The following is a 17,505-nucleotide window of genomic DNA, read 5'->3' as shown; positions in this document are numbered from 1 at the left end:
TTAACCCCGTCTTCTGAAACCACAAACAGGCATCAGTGCCAAGACCTAACACAGACAACTTACTTAATAAGATAGAATGATCGTCTGTATCAAAAGCATTTGACAAATCTATAAATAGGGCAGCACAATTCATCTTAGCATACAAAGCGTTGACAATATAATTTACAACTGATGTGGTTGCAGTAATAGTACTGGTCATAACCCTGATTGATGTACATTCCAAATACAGATAAAAAAATCTACGAAGTTGCACATTCACCAACGATTCAAGAAAGCATTGATATGGGACGATAGTTGTCAAGATCACAACAATCAACCTCCCTTATGTAGTGGCAGCACATACGCTGGTTTCCACACTTTAGGAATATGTCCTGATAACAATGTTAAATTCTGGGTTATTTATTGAACCAACATTTGACGGATGCTGCAGACTTGAGCAGGCCTGGTAGAACTTGGAAAGGTTGAACACCAGGCGGGCTGCGGCATTCTGGATACGTTGGAGGGGTTTGATGGCACAAGCGGTGAGCCCAGCCAACAGCAAGTTGCATTAGTCTAGACAGTAAAATAAACGCCAAACTGCTCATTTTTGTTTTCTTTTTCAAAATATATTTTCTACGGTGTGCCCTGGATAGGACCCAGCTCATTGGGTTTGTGACAGAGAAGAGGGGAAATATAATGATTTTCACGTAGACGAGGAATAGATTCACATTCACTTTGGGTGTGTCCCAAAAGGCACCCTATTCCCTATATAGTGCTTCTGACCAGGACACATAGGGCCCTAGTCAAAAGTAGTACACTATTTAGGGAATAGGGTGCCATTTGGGACGCCACCACTGACTGAGGAATCAGCATTGTCTTCTGACAGCCCTCATCTGCATGGTTGTCTTTAATTAAAAGTGCCTGCCTAGGCGATTTATTTGCTATAGCCGATTTATTTGCTAAATATCCTGTTCCTACAGCCCGCACCCAGCACAGTGTACCTGTGTGGAGGGGGTGATGGATAGGTTTTGGAGCCCCCCCAAAAAGAGTCCACACACTTAATTTGGCCCCTGAGTCATGAGTCTGAGTCGGGAGTCTCCGGACCTCGTAGAATAAGAATTGAATACCCCTTGCCCTATATAGTGCACTATTTTTGACCAAAACCCTATGGGCCCTGGTCAAAAGTGGTGCACTAAAAAGGGAATAGGGTGCCATTTGGGACACAGGCTTAGACTTACTGTAGCATACCCCTGCATAGCCTGCCTTCCCATTCTGGCTCCCCTCAAGTGTTGCGCAAGGCTAGGTTCCATTTCAGCCCCTTTTCCCAGCCCTTTGTCATTCATCTGAAAGAAATGGGTCGTGTTCAGTATCTGCACATTTTTGTCAGGTTGATGTTTGTCATGAATCTCGCCCTGGCAGCAGAACTGAATGATTTCCGCTAGATAGGCCAGCTGCAAAGTCAAAATTGTCTTTCGTAAAAATTCATGAAAACCAAAAATGTGCTGTGGGATTATTTAAGATACTCTTTGAAGAGGTAGGGTTTCAGATGGTATTGGAAGATGGCCAGGGGATCTGCTATCCTAGCTTCAGGGAGAAGCTTGTTCCAACATTGGGGTGCCTAACAGAGAAGAGCTTTTGCTGGGCTGAGCGGGAGCTGCCTTCCCGTAGAGGTGGGAGTGCCAAGAGTCCAGAGGTGGCAGAATGGAGTACTTGGTTGGGGTGTAGGGTTTGAGCATAGCCTGACGGTACGGAGGGGCAGTTCCTCCTGCTGCTCCGTAGGCAAGTGCAATGGTCTTGTAGTGGATGCGAGCTTCGACTGGAAGCCAGTGGAGTGTGCATAGGGGCAATGTGGCATTTATTTATTAACCTTTATTTAAACAGGGAGTCACATTGAGATGAAACAATTTTTACAAGAGAGCCGTGTATACATTAACAAGTAAAACCCAATACATAAATATAACAGCCCAATAAAACACATAAAGCACTACATGAAAAATATTTAAGAAAATAAATCGCATTCTATAACGTAAGTCTCCAATCAATCATTTAAAATGCCTGGAAGGAATTATGTGTATTGTTCCACACATAAAACTAAAAGCAGATTTTCCCAGTTCTGTGGAGACCAAAGGGATCTCCAGAGTTATCTATCCCTAAGAACAGGTTTGGTACAAATTAAGTAATGTACAGAGGAAGTTTCTACAAGACTGCTTTGTAAATAAATAAAAGAGAATGCAGCTCTTCTTACAGACAGAGAGGCCCATCCCACATAAAGAATGCAATGATGAGTCCTTAAACTGTCCCCAGTGATAAAATGGATTGCTGAATGGAATACTGAGTCCAATGGTTTCATAACAGAGGATGATGCCGCGTGCATATAAATCATCTCGATTGCAAGGAGAAACTTTTTTTTTTCAGAACTGAGGCAGGATTTATTTTTATATAAAAAACAAACATAGATCTCAGCTTCTTTGTCAAGTTTTCAATGTGTGTTTCAAAAGACCACTTGTCATCAATCCACATACCCAAGTACTTATAGTGAGAAACTTGCTCCATTTGGAGTGCAAGTCCTCAGGTTCAACATTACGAGACTTAGAGAAGAGAATAAACATGGTTTTATTTGCATTTAACACTAATTTACGATCAGTAAGTGATTTTTGGATGAGTCAAAATCATGCTGAAGATCACGAATGGCCTGCTGCACTGAAGAGGCACAGGAATAAATAACTGTCTTATTTATAGAGGTGGATGTTACAGATGTTTTACAGTATTTCCAATGTCATTTATATACAACGTGAACAACAATGGCCACAAAATCGAACCCTGGGGTACCCCTTTAAGTTTTTCAAGAAATTCAGATTTAACCCCGTCTTCTGAAACCACAAACAGGCATCAGTGCCAAGACCTAACACAGACAACTTACTTAATAAGATAGAATGATCGTCTGTATCAAAAGCATTTGACAAATCTATAAATAGGGCAGCACAATTCATCTTAGCATACAAAGCGTTGACAATATAATTTACAACTGATGTGGTTGCAGTAATAGTACTGGTCATAACCCTGATTGATGTACATTCCAAATACAGATAAAAAAATCTACGAAGTTGCACATTCACCAACGATTCAAGAAAGCATTGATATGGGACGATAGTTGTCAAGATCACAACAATCAACCTCCCTTATGTAGTGGCAGCACATACGCTGGTTTCCACACTTTAGGAATATGTCCTGATAACAATGTTAAATTCTGGGTTATTTATTGAACCAACATTTGACGGATGCTGCAGACTTGAGCAGGCCTGGGAGAACTTGGAAAGGTTGAACACCAGGCGGGCTGCGGCATTCTGGATACGTTGGAGGGGTTTGATGGCACAAGCGGTGAGCCCAGCCAACAGCAAGTTGCATTAGTCTAGACAGTAAAATAAACGCCAAACTGCTCATTTTTGTTTTCTTTTTCAAAATATATTTTCTACGGTGTGCCCTGGATAGGACCCAGCTCATTGGGTTTGTGACAGAGAAGAGGGGAAATATAATGATTTTCACGTAGACGAGGAATAGATTCACATTCACTTTGGGTGTGTCCCAAAAGGCACCCTATTCCCTATATAGGGCTTCTGACCAGGACACATAGGGCCCTAGTCAAAAGTAGTACACTATTTAGGGAATAGGGTGCCATTTGGGACGCCACCACTGACTGAGGAATCAGCATTGTCTTCTGACAGCCCTCTGCATGGTTGTCTTTAATTAAAAGTGCCTGCCTAGGCGATTTATTTGCTATAGCCGATTTATTTGCTAAATATCCTGTTCCTACAGCCCGCACCCAGCACAGTGTACCTGTGTGGAGGGGGTGATGGATAGGTTTTGGAGCCCCCCCAAAAAGAGTCCACACACTTAATTTGGCCCCTGAGTCATGAGTCTGAGTCGGGATACTGTGAAGTTACAAATAACTCTTGATAATGCGAACTTACTTTGAAAACGCTGACTTTGATGCATGGTTGAGTTTTTTCAGACAAAAAAAACATGGTATGTTACCTGTAAAAAAAACAATAAGCCAATGTTTATATGCCCTTTCAAGATTTACCACTGTCTTGCAGGTATACCGCCTTTTATAGATCCCAGTGCATAGCCAGCACCAGTGAGGGATGGGAGCTAAGAATTTCTGCCTCAAAACACCAGAATGAATCAAAGCTAAATCAATAAATCTTTGCGGATGAAGTGTTAGTTCCACTATGTTACATCATGCTAAAGAGTTTTGTGCGTGAAGGAGGAGTATTTCTTAAGTTTGACAATGTGCTTGAAAACTAGCTTAAATTTGACCATTGGCTTGCTAGCGCTACGCCAGTCAATTCAAATGAAACAAATTGGATGTTAACCAGCCAATGAACACACTCCTGAAGTGAACGCTTCCTCCATTAGCTAGCTAGCTACAGTAACATTTTATCCCAATTGTAATGACGTTGCCCTCTTTGGGTACAGCAAGCCCCATCCCCCTCTCCCTGCCTCCCTCAACTAGGCTGCTGTGGTCAGAGAGAGGTCGTAAGGGTGAATTGTCATAGAGAACAAAGAAATTTCTTCCACCTCACAGAACATGAGGTCCGAACAAATTTCATGTTCCAGAGAAGGTATAAAAGATCGGTGAAGAATTGTTGTATAAGATGAATGAGTGAGTCTGATACTGTTTGTAAAATTGTGTAATGTGATTTTGGACTGTTTAATGAAGGAAACTCCAATTCCCTTTTGAGTTTAACTAAATTAGAGGACCGCCCCTGAGCCCAGTTAGGGTCAGTCCCTTTTCTGCAATTCCGAATTAAACCCAACTTTGAGAAATTCCATGACCATGTTTCTCTCAATCACGGGAGTACAACGGCAGCTAGGAATTCGGTATCATTGAACGGGAAGAACGACAACCGCCGAATCATCCATTCCATATATGAGAGAGAGAGAGAGAGAGAGAGAGAGAGAGAGAGATATTCTGTTGGAGTCTCTAACTTTTCATTCTTGTCGAACACCACTTCCCTTTTGTCTCACAAGCCGGCACATTCTCCTATCATTTCTTGTAACCACATTTACCTTGTTGTTTTGTTTATGCATTTCTGTGAATTACTTAGTTAGTAATAAATACATTATTTAAGACAATTGATGTATGGATGACTCATAGTGAAGACTGGATTCGTGCAGATAACCAACAACTTACGACGTTTGGAATGTGACTAATGTGAGGTAAAATAAATAATTCATTAATCAAAAGACAATTGATCAGATATGAAAATATCTGAAAGGTTATATTGGGAAATTATAACTTTGTAATCTGAATATTTTCCTTGGTGCCCCGACTTCCTAGTTAATTACGGTTACATGATTAATCAGTTTGATCACGTAATACTAATTACAGAGAATCTTTGATAAAAACTAAGTCTTCAATTTAATGATTGTAAAGACACGACACAATGAGTTTTCATGAAGAAACTGCATGCCTGTTCTGCCACGGGTCAGTGCAGTATGCTACTGATGTCAGCTGTTGCTGAACTCTGAGAACAGACCCCCTTCATTTTGTGACAGCATGTCTACTACAACTTCCACAGCCAGCTGTCAAACTAGTGTAAATTTGGTTCCACAAAGTTTACTGCTTCAGTGTCAAGCTTTTATCCGGATGCCCCAAACAATCGGAAAGGGGATTCTACCCCTGTCCTTAGTAGTCCAATCCCTGTACCTTTTGCAGAATATCAGTCTGTCCCTGATGTTTTTCCTGGAGAAAATTGGCTTCTTTGCTGCCCTTCTTGACACCAGGCCATTCTCCAAAAGTCTTTGCTTCACTGTGCGTGCAGATGCACTCAGACCTGCCTGCTTCCATTCCTGAGCAAGCCCTTTACTGGTGGTGCCCGATCCCGCAGCTGAATCAACTTTAGGAGACGGTCCTGGCGCTTGCTGGACTTTCTTGGGCGCCCTGAAGCCTTCTTCACAACAATTGAACCGCTCTCCTTGAAGTTCTTGATGGTCTGATGAATGGTTGATTTAGGTGCAATCTTACTGGCAGCAATACCCTTGCCTGTGAAGCCCATTGTGCAAAGCAATGATGACGGCACGGGTTTCCTTGCAGGTAACCATGGTTGACACATGAACGATTCCAAGCACCACCCTCTTTTTGAAGCTTCCAGTCTGTTATTTGAACTCAATCAGCATGACAGAGTGATCTCTAGCCTTGTCCTCGTCAACACTCACACCTGTGTTAACGAGAGAATCACTGACACGATGTAAGCTGGTCCTTTTGTGGGAAGGCTGAAATGCAGTGGAAAAGTTTTTGGGGGATTCAATTAATTTGCATGGCAAAGAGGGACTTTGCAATTAATTGCGATTCATCTGATCACTCTTCATAACATTCTGGATTATATGCAAATTGCCATCATATAAACTGAGGCAGAAGACTTTGTAAAAATTAATACCACGACTGTGTGTGTATGTATATGTATGTATTTCTATGTATATATATATATATATATATGCAGTGCCTTGCGAAAGTATTCGGCCCCCTTGAACTTTGCAACCTTTTGCCACATTTCAGGCTTCAAACATAAAGATATAAAACTGTATTTTTTTGTGAAGAATCAACAACAAGTGGGACACAATCATGAAGTGGAACGACATTTATTGGATATTTCAAACTTTTTTAACAAATCAAAAACTGAAAAATTGGGCGTGCAAAATTATTCAGCCCCTTTACTTTCAGTGCAGCAAACTCTCTCCAGAAGTTCAGTGAGGATCGATGAATGATCCAATGTTGACCTAAATGACCAATGATGATAAATACAATCCACCTGTGTGTAATCAAGTCTCCGTATAAATGCACCTGCACTGTGATAGTCTCAGAGGTCCGTTAAAAGCGCAGAGAGCATCATGAAGAACAAGGAACACACCAGGCAGGTCCGAGATACTGTTGTGAAGAAGTTTAAAGCCGGATTTGGATACAAAAAGATTTCCCAAGCTTTAAACATCCCAAGGAGCACTGTGCAAGCAATAATATTGAAATGGAAGGAGTATCAGACCACTGCAAATCTACCAAGACATGGCCGTCCCTCTAAACTTTCAGCTCATACAAGGAGAAGACTGATCAGAGATGCAGCCAAGAGGCCCATGATCACTCTGGATGAACTGCAGAGATCTACAGCTGAGGTGGGAGACTCTGTCCATAGGACAACAATCAGTCGTATATTGCACAAATCTGGCCTTTATGGAAGAGTGGCAAGAAGAAAGCCATTTCTTAAAGATATCCTTAAAAAGTGTTGTTTAAAGTTTGCCACAAGCCACCTGGGAGACACACCAAACATGTGGAAGAAGGTGCTCTGGTCAGATGAAACCAAAATTGAACTTTTTGGCAACAATGCAAAACGTTATGTTTGGCGTAAAAGCAACACAGCTCATCACCCTGAACACACCATACCCACTGTCAAACATGGTGGTGGCAGCATCATGATTTGGGCCTGCTTTTCTTCAGCAGGGACAGGGAAGATGGTTAAAATTGATGGGAAGATGGATGGAGCCAAATACAGGACCATTCTGGAAGAAAACCTGATGGAGTCTGCAAAAGACCTGAGACTGGGACGGAGATTTGTCTTCCAACAAGACAATGATCCAAAACATAAAGCAAAATCTACAATGGAATGGTTCAAAAATAAACATATCCAGGTGTTAGAATGGCCAAGTCAAAGTCCAGACCTGAATCCAATCGAGAATCTGTGGAAAGAACTGAAAACTGCTGTTCGCAAATGCTCTCCATCCAACCTCACTGAGCTCGAGCTGTTTTGCAAGAAGGAATGGGAAATAATTTCAGTCTCTCGATGTGCAAAACTGATAGAGACATACCCCAAGCGACTTACAGCTGTAATCGCAGCAAAAGGTGGCGCTACCAAGTATTAACTTAAGGGGGCTGAATAATTTTGCACGCCCAATTTTTCAGTTTTTGATTTGTTAAAAAAGTTTGAAATATCCAATAAATGTCGTTCCACTTCATGATTGTGTCCCACTTGTTGTTGATTCTTCACAAAAAAATACAGTTTTATATCTTTATGTTTGAAGCCTGAAATGTGGCAAAAGGTCGCAAAGTTCAAGGGGGCCGAATACTTTCGCAAGGCACTGTATGGTCCCTTACAGCCATTCTTCAAGGGAAATGCCTAAAATGACGTCACAATGCTGTAGACACCTTGGGGAAAACGTGGAAAACGTAAGCTCATTCACAGCCATATAAGGAGTCATTGGCATGAGGCAGTTTCAAAAAATGCGGCACTTCCTGGTTGGATTTTTGTCTGGGTTTCGCCTGTAACATCAGTTCTGTGGCACTCACAGACAATATCTTTGCAGTTTTGGAAACGTCAGAGTGTCTTCTTTCCAAAGCGGTCAATTATATGCATAGTCGAGCATCTTTTCGTGACAAAATATCTTGTTTAAAACGGGAACGTTTTTCATCCAAAAATTAAAATAGCGCCCCCTAAATCCAACTGGTTAACTACACATCCTTGATGATATTACTAGATATTAATCTAGCGTGTCCTGCGTTGCATATGATCTGACTGAGCATACAAGTATCTAAGTATCTGACTGAGCGGAGGTAGGCAGAAGCAGGTGCGTAAACATTCATTCAAACAGCACTTTAGTGCGTTTGCATGGGTAAAGCTGCTTCGAGGTTGGCTGTTGTCGTTGTGTTCCTGGTTCGAGCCCAGGGAGGAGCGAGGAGAGGGACGGAAGCTATACTGTTAGACTGGCAATACTAAAGTGCCTATACAAATGGTATAGAGGGAAATAGTCCTATAATTCGTATAATAACTACAACTTAAGACTCATGTTAAAAGGAACCACCAGCTTTCATGTTCTGAGCAAGGAACTTAAAAGTTAGCTTTCTTACATAGCACATATTGCACTTTCACTTTCTTCTCCAACACTTTGTTTTTGCATTATTTAAACCAAATTGAACATGTTTCATTATTTATTTGAGGCTAAATTGATTTTATTGATGTATTATATTAAGTTAAAATAAGTGTTCATTCAGTATTGTTGTAATTGTCATTATTACAAATAAATAAATAAAAAAATTGGCCGATTTAATCGGTATCAGCTTTTTTGGTCGGTATCGGTATCGGCGTTGAAAAATCATAATCGGTCGACCTCTAATATACTGTGTGTATATATATATATATATATATATATATACACACACACACACACAGTTGTGGCCAAAAGTTTTGAAAATTACACAAATATTAATTTCCACAAAGTTTGCTGCTTCAGTGTCTTTAGATATTTTTGTGAGATGTTACTATGGAAGAATACTGAAGTATAATTACAAGCATTTCATAAGTGTCAAAGGCTTTTATTGACAATTACATTAAGTTGATGCAAAGAGTCAATATTTGCAGTGTTGACCCTTCTTTTTCAAGACCTCTGCAATCCACCCTGGCATGCTGTCAATTAACTTCTGAGCCACATCCTGACTGATGGCAGCCCATTCTTGCATAATCAATGCTTGGAGTTTGTCAGAAATGTTTGGTTTTTGTTTGTCCACCCGCCTCTTGAGGATTCACCAAAGTTCTCAATGGGATTAATGTCTGGGGAGTTTCCTGGCCATGGACCCAAAATATTGATGTTTTGTTCCTCGAGCCACTAGGTTATCACTTTTGCCTTATGGCAAGGTGCTCCATCGTGCTGGAAAAGGCATTGCTAGTCACCAAACTGTTCCTGGGTGGTTGGGAGAAGTTGCTCTCGGAGGATGTGTTGGGACCATTCTTTATTCATGGCTGTGTTCTCAGGCAAAATTCTGAGTGAGCCCAATCCCTTGGCTGAGAAGCAACCCCACACAGGATGCGCTCACCTTGTCTTCTCCGGACAAGCTTTTATCCGGATGCCCCAAACAACCAGAAAGGGATTCATCATAGAAAATGACTTTAGCCCAGTTCTTAGTAGTCCAATCCCTGTACCTTTTGCAGAATATCAGTCTGTCCCTGATGTTTTTCCTGGAGAGAAGTGGCTTCTTTGCTGAGCAGTGTATATTACCGTTCAAAAGTTTGGGGTCACTTAGAAATGTCCTTGTTTTTGAAAGAAAAGCTAATTTGTTGTCCATTGAAATAACATAAAATGGGTCAGAAATACAGTGTCGACATTAAGGTTGTAAATGACTATTGTAGCTGGAAACCGCTGATTTTTAATGGAATATCTACAAAGGCGTACAGAGACCCATTATCAGCAACCATCACTCCTGTGTTCCAATGGCACGTTAGCTAATCCAAGTTTATAATTTTACAGGGCTAATTGATCATTAGAAAACCCTTTTGCAATCATGTTAGCACAGCTGAAAACTGTTGTACTGATTAGAGGCAATTGAACCAGCCTTCTTTAGACTAGTTGAGTATCTGGAGCATCCGCATTTGTGGGTTCGATTGCAGGCTCAAAATGGCCAGAAACAAATAACTTTCTTCTGAAACTACACTGACGCTATTCTTGTTCTGAGAAATGAAGGCTATTCCATTCGAGAAATTGCCAAGAAATTGAAGATCTCTTACAACGCTTTGTACTCCTCCCTTCACACAACAGTGCAAACTGCCTCTAACCAGAATAGAAAGAGGAGTGGGAGGCCTGTTAGATTAATTTAGTAACTATGTGTTCATTAACCAATTCAATTAAACTACTCAGTCTGCTATATCATAATTTGTAGGATACTGATAGAAATGAAGACCGACAGAGGCCCAGTCTACAATAGTACAATATGTAAATTTTTATTCATGGGAACGTTCTGGTCATAATACCATGTACATTGGTTTATATGCCTCACATTTCGTCATAAATGTCCCTCCTCCTCTCAGATACAATGGCAATATAGTTCACAAGCCTTCTCACATTTTCTGCCACCTGTTAAACAATCTACTACAAGCCCAAGGTATCTCCCCTCCCTGGGTGGGGACAGAATGTCCTGTAAGGAACACAGTATTCCAGCCGGTCTGACGATAGCTCCATTCGTTTCTAACAAGGAACACTAAGTCCTTGTTCTAATTCTTGACTCTAAAACTACACACCGTATTTTCAGTATTATGATTCTAATAAGATTCATACATTCATACAGTAACGGAGTACTATTCTGTTTAGTTATATTTATAACCTAAATGTATATTTAATTTAGTAATTATTCATAAAAATCCCATAACAAGGCCCCAGTGCACAACTGAGCAAGAGGACAAGTACATTAGAGTGTCTAGTTTGAGAAACGGATGCCTCACAAGTCCTCAACTGGCAGCTTCATTAAATAGTACCCGCAAAACACCAGTATCAACGTCAACAGTGAAGAGGTTACTCCGGGATGCTGGCCTTCTAGGCAGAGTTGCAAAGAAAAAGCCTTATCTCAGACTGGCCAATAAAAAATGTGTTATAGACAGACAAATCTATGTTTGAAGTGTTCGGATCACAAAGAAGAATGAAAATGAAAAGATGCTGGAGGAGTGCATGTGATGGTCAGGGGGTGCTTTGGTGGTGGTCATGTGGTAGATTTATACAGGGTAAAGGGATCTTGAGGAAGGAAGGCTATCACCCCATTTTGCAACTGCATGCCATACCCTGTGGACGGCACTTCATTGGAGCCAATTTTCTGCTACAACAGGACAATGACCCAAAGCACAGCTCCAAACTATGCAATAACTTTTTAGGGAAGAAGCAGTCAGCTGGTATTCTGTCTATAATGGAGTGGCCAGCACAGTCACCGGATCCCAACCCTATTGAGCTGTTGTGGGAGTAGCTTGACCGTATAGTACGCAAGAAGTGCCCATCAAGCCAATCCAACTTGTGGGAGGTGCTTCAGGAAGCATGGGGTGAAATCTCTTCAGATTTCCTCAACAAATTGAGAAGTAGAATGCCAAAGGTCTGCAAGGCTGTAATTGCTGAAAATTGAGGTTTCTTTGACGAAAGCAAAGTTTGAAGGACACAATTATTATTTCAATGAAAAATCGTTATTTATAGCCTTGTCAATGTCTTGACTATATTTCCTATTCAATTTGCAACTAATTTCATGTATGTTTCATGGAAAACAAGGACATTTCTAAGTGACCCTAAACTTTTGAACGGTAGTGTGTGTATATATATATTAAAGTGATCCGCTGATTAGCCAGCTCAGCTAATGAGCCAACGTGACGTCACCTTATATGAGGAATTAGCAAGGATTTTTGAAACATCCACAAGTTTGAGGTAGGGTTTTTTAAGTGTTTTTTCTAAATGTATGTTTTGGCCACAAATACGAGTAATAGGACGAGTCAACAACATTATTTGTGTAGGAGTTAAAGGGATACTTCGGATTTGGTCAGAGTCCCTTCGCAGTCATTGTGCTAACGCCAGTTAGCATTGGCTCGCAAAACTACCTCTAGCTTCCTTCATACTGGACTAAGAGACATACAAATAGTATCCAAGACTTCATCTGACTCTGGGGAAGTATCCCTTTAACAGAATATTTACTTCTAAAAGTGAGATTTTCACTACATTATTACTTTAAGAAAATCCTCAATTACCTAAAAATGTGTCATTAGTGTTACTGTCATTGGTGTTACTCCCCTACTGGTTGCAGTGGCACAATGTTATAATACTGGTAACAATTATTTAAAGTCATTAGTCATATTAGCTGATTTAGTATGGGAAGTTAATTTCCAAAATGCCATGCCCAAATTCCCCCACAATTCAAGAACGACCCTGTTATTAATACAGAGAAACCGATACACACACATTCACTCTCATACCCCCCTCCCCTCCGCCAAAAACACACACACGTAGGAATACACAAACTGATACACTATTAACTCTCATAACCCCCCCCCCCACACACACACACACACACACACTGTCTCCTCCGCTTCCTCTGCTCCAGTGTGTACATCACTCCGCTGTAATGGAGTGACAGCCTCGGAGCGTGGCGCCCAGAGACTTTGCTATGTTGACAGTGTTGCCACAGTGACAGTTCAGATGAGACAGTCATCGGCAGTAGCAGCTTCGCTCAGGAAAACGCCACCGTCAGCGTTTTTTTTTCTTCTCTCCGTGTCCTCCTCTAACCTCCATCAATAGGGAACGCCTGGCATAGAGGAGGACTTGTTTGCCGATTGGGTAAACATTCATTTACCCCCGGCAGACACACGTGGAGTTAATCAAAGTGATTATATGTTGTAATTATCACACCTTCTCCTCCTGCCCCCCCCCCCCCCCTATATTGCCAACACACTGTGGTGTGCAATCATACTGAAACACGTGAGGTTCACCACACCATCTGGCTATGCACACACACCCACACACCCTCTCTCTCACTGACGCACACTCACAGACACTTTCTCTCACTCACACACAAATGCTCTGTCTCTCTCTCGTAGACACATACCAAAGCACGTATACAGTGAGCTCCAAAAGTATAGGGACAGTAACACGTGTCGTTGCTTTGGCGCTCTGCTTCAACACTTTGGATGTGAAATGATGCAATGACTATGTGGTTTAAGAGGTTGAACCATTACATAGCGCCCCCCCCCCCCCCCCCCCCCCCCCTTCACTTGAGTATTAAAGTAGTAAAAAGTGTAGCATTTGGTCCCATATTCATAGCACACACTGACTACATCAGGCTTGTGACTCAACACATTTGTTGGATGCATTTGCTATCTGTTTTGGATGCGTTTCAGATAATACATCTACTGGGCTCAATAGACATGAATGGTAAATAATGTATTGTGTCAATTTGGAGTCACTTTTACTGTAAATAAGAATATAATATTTTTCTTAACACTTCTACATTTAATGTGGATGCTACCATGATTACGGATAATCCTGAATGAATTGTGAATAATTATGAGTGAGAAAGGTCGATGCGCAAATATCATACCTCAAGACTTTTTGGGGGGGTTATGCTATTTGTGCATCACTAATCATTATTCTTGTTAACTCGAAATGACACAATGACAAGGTTCCAGTTGAACAAAGTTTACTATACCGTATGAACACACTACAAGGTAGCCATTCCACTCAAGGCTAGGTCCATCAACTACAAGACTCCCTGCGTAGGCGCACTCTTAACCGAGTGATAGCCCCGTAGTAACAGAAATATAGGGATACTTAAAACATGAACTTAACAATTCTCACTCATTGTTATTCACGATTCACTGAGGATTATCCGTAATCATGGTAGCATCCACATTAATGTAGAGGTGCTGGAGCAAAAACAACTAAAAATGTGTCACTGTCCCAGTACTTTTGGAGCTCACTGTATGTCCCTACACACATCCACTCTTCTACATGCATCAAATCCTCAAATCCTCTCTCTCTCTCTCTCTCTCTCTCTCTCTCTCTCTCTCTCTCTCTCTCTCTCTCTCTCTCTCTCTCTCTCTCTCTCTCTCTCTCTCTCTCTCTCTCTCTCTCTCTCTCTCTCTCTCTCTCTCTCTCTCTCACACACACAAACACATTGGCGCTTTGGAGTACCTGGATTTAATACATTTTACTCTGATCAATTAATGTATTTATTTATTATGTATTGATTTTGAATTATTGGCCTGAGAGTATATTCAATGTGCTGATGTTGATGTGGCACTCCGGGACTATAACTGAATAGCCCTACTCTTAAACTGCCTAGGAGGGGTTCTGCCTCTAGACTCAGTGTAGCATATTACCATTAATGGTCGAGTTTAGGATTGGGGGAGGGGACGCTGATCCTAGATCTGTTCCTAGGGAAACTTCACCCTGCAGCGCTCCAATACAGGTGAACAGAAGTCAAAGGTTGGTGCTCAGCCTCTCACTTTTATTGTTGGTTTTCCTCTTTAGGGGAGGAGCTTCAGGGACGGATCACCATACGCAAAAACAAAAAGGATCCCCGCTCGCTGTTCATCACCTTTGACCTCCATGACATGAAGCAGACCTACAGCCTGCAGTGAGTTCACTGATCACATGACTACGATCATCAATAGTGTGGCTGAACTGAAATATTCCCCAGACTTTGCCAAAACAATTAGTATTATTATGGTTGTTATTATGAAATGTTTAACTCTTATGGAATCAGAAACAGCTTATCTTCATATGGAGCAGTAAATGTAGATAATATAGGGATTTGTTTAAAAAAAAAATTGAAAGTTAGACTGACAGAGTGGTGAGACAGGGAGAGTATGAAGAGTGCTTGAACAACAAGCTGTAGAGTTCACTGCATTTTTAATGCCATACCTGTTAATAAACACATTCCCTCATACAGAATCTGAGTTGATTTCTTGGCAAGCGGCATTTCTCAAAAATGTTTCTACTTGGCTGTGGAAACATTTTTCACTTTTGCACAGAGTCAACACTTTCCTGTGACATTCCCATTTTATCCTGATACACAAAGTTAGGCTGGATAACACATATTTTTTGATTTTTAAGGCAATTTTCAATCAGTTAAAGGTCAAATCTGGTAAAAATGGGCATGAGGGAAATAGTAATAGATTTAGGTCAAATATCCTGAAATGATCATCAAAACTGAGTGGATTATCAAACATATATATATATATATTTATTTTTTTAACCTTTCTTTAACTAAGCAAGTCAGTTAAGAACAAATTCTTATTTTCAATGACGGCCTAGGAACAGTGGGTTAACTGCCTGTTCAGGGGCAGAATGACAGATTTGTACCTTGTCAGCTCGGGGGTTTGAACTTGCAACCTATGCACTTTGACTATAGAATGGATACAATGATAGTTACTTTTCATACCGTTTAATGCATTAAGATATGCAAATATACAGGAAGGTTGAACATTCTGATGTTTTCAGATACAGTTATGGTCTGTTATGGTCTGTAGAACCACCAATTACCCTTCTCAGATGAGGTAGACCAGGGCTCTCGTCCTGTAGGGTTTCACTCCAACCGCAGTTATAACTAACCTGATTCATCTTGTAAACTAGCTAAATATTATAATCCGGTGTGCTAGATTAGGGTTGGAATGAAAACCTACATGACGGTAGTTCTCCAGGAACAGGGTTGGAGAGCACTGATGTTGACCCTTTGAGAAAACTGCAGGAGACCACACATTCTGGGCCAGAGATATTGAAACTATAATGTAATTTTTAAGGGATAAAATGTACAAGCAGCCAAATGGGATAGTCACACATTTTGACCAAATTCACTGAACATACTATGATAATATAAACGGACTATTTGCATACATACAGTACATACTTAGATTATGGAATAAAAATGTTTGTTACTTTTGTCATAATTATTATGCTTTGAGTCATGCATATACAAAGAAAAATTATATTTTCCATCATTTTGGCTAAACTTGGGCATTAGCGAACAAAAATTACTTTCTCAGACAGTGTAGAGCCCTTCAAACTACACAGCAAGACACTTCTGAACAATAAGGATCTGACATTCTGTGGTAGAGATATTGGAACTAAGGGGGCAAGTGTAAATGCGGTTAAAAGTTGACATTTTTGAGGTAATGATAGATTTCGGCCATATTCACTGAATATAAAATAAATGTACACTGAGTATACAAAAACATTAAGAACACCTGCTCTTTCCATGACATAGACTGACCAGGTGAAGCTATGATGCTTTGATGTCACTTGTTAAATCCACTTCAGTCAGTGTGGATAAAGTGGAAATAGACAGGTTAAAGAAGGATTTTTAAGCCTTCAGACAATTGAGACATCGATTGTGTATTTGTGCAATTGAGGGTGAATCGGCAAGACAAAATATTTAAGTGCCTTTGAAAGGGGTATGGTAGTAGGTGCCAGGTCACACCGGTTTTCACACTCAACAGTGTCCTGTTTGTATCAAGTATGGTCCACCGCCCAAAGGACATCCAGCCAACTTCACACAACTGTGGGAAACATTAGAGTCAACATAGGCCAGCATCCCTGTGGAAAGCTTTCGATAACTTGGAGGGTTCATGCCCTGGCGAATTGAGGCTGTTTTGAGGGCAAAAGGGGAAGGGGTTTGCAACTCAATATTAGGAAGGTGTTCCTAATTTTTGGTATACTCAGTGTACAGTCGTGGCCAAATGTTTTGAGAATGACACAAATATTAATTTTCACAAAGTCTGCTGCCTCAGTTTGTATGATGGCAATTTGCATATACTCCAGAATGTTATGAAGAGTGATCAGATGAATTTCAATTAATTGCAAAGTCCCTCATTGCCATGTAAAACTTTTCCACTGCATTTCAGCCCTGCCACAAAAGGTCCAGCTGATATCATGTTAGTGATTCTCTCGTTAACACAGGTGTGAGAGTTGATGAGGACAAGGCTGATTGAGTTCAAATAACAGACTGGAAGCTTCACAAGGAGGGTGGTGCTTGGAATCATTGTTCTTCCTCTGTCAACCATGGTTACCTACAAGGAAACACGTGCCGTCATCATTGCTTTGCACAAAAAGGGCTTCACAGGCAAGGATATTGCTGCCAGTAAGATTGCACCTAAATCAACCATTTATCGGATCATCAACAACTTCAAGGAGAGAGGTTCAATTGTTATGAAGAAGGCTTCAGGGTGCCCAAGAAAGTCCAGCAAGCAC

The 17,505-nt window shown here is 40.9% G+C and overlaps 1 protein-coding gene across 2 annotated transcripts in view; it reads left to right on the top strand.

The window, feature by feature from the left end:
- prmt3 (protein arginine methyltransferase 3) overlaps positions 1-15,207 on the top strand; it is a 108,217-nt gene extending 93,010 nt beyond the window's left edge. The window contains exon 16 of one of the 2 annotated variants that reach the window (XM_021606802.2): positions 14,788-15,207. In XM_021606802.2, the coding sequence (XP_021462477.2) occupies positions 14,788-14,897 (110 nt within the window). In that variant the 3' untranslated portion in view covers positions 14,898-15,207. The remainder of the gene's footprint in view (positions 1-14,787) is intronic. The other variant, XM_021606801.2, reaches the window with a different exon arrangement.
- The last annotated feature ends 2,298 nt before the right edge of the window (positions 15,208-17,505 follow it).

This window comes from Oncorhynchus mykiss, chromosome 6 (assembly GCF_013265735.2).
Source record: "Oncorhynchus mykiss isolate Arlee chromosome 6, USDA_OmykA_1.1, whole genome shotgun sequence".
Lineage (NCBI taxonomy): Eukaryota > Metazoa > Chordata > Actinopteri > Salmoniformes > Salmonidae > Oncorhynchus > Oncorhynchus mykiss.
The sequence above is the reverse complement of the archived record's forward strand: the minus strand, read 5'-3'. Positions and strand labels throughout refer to the sequence as shown.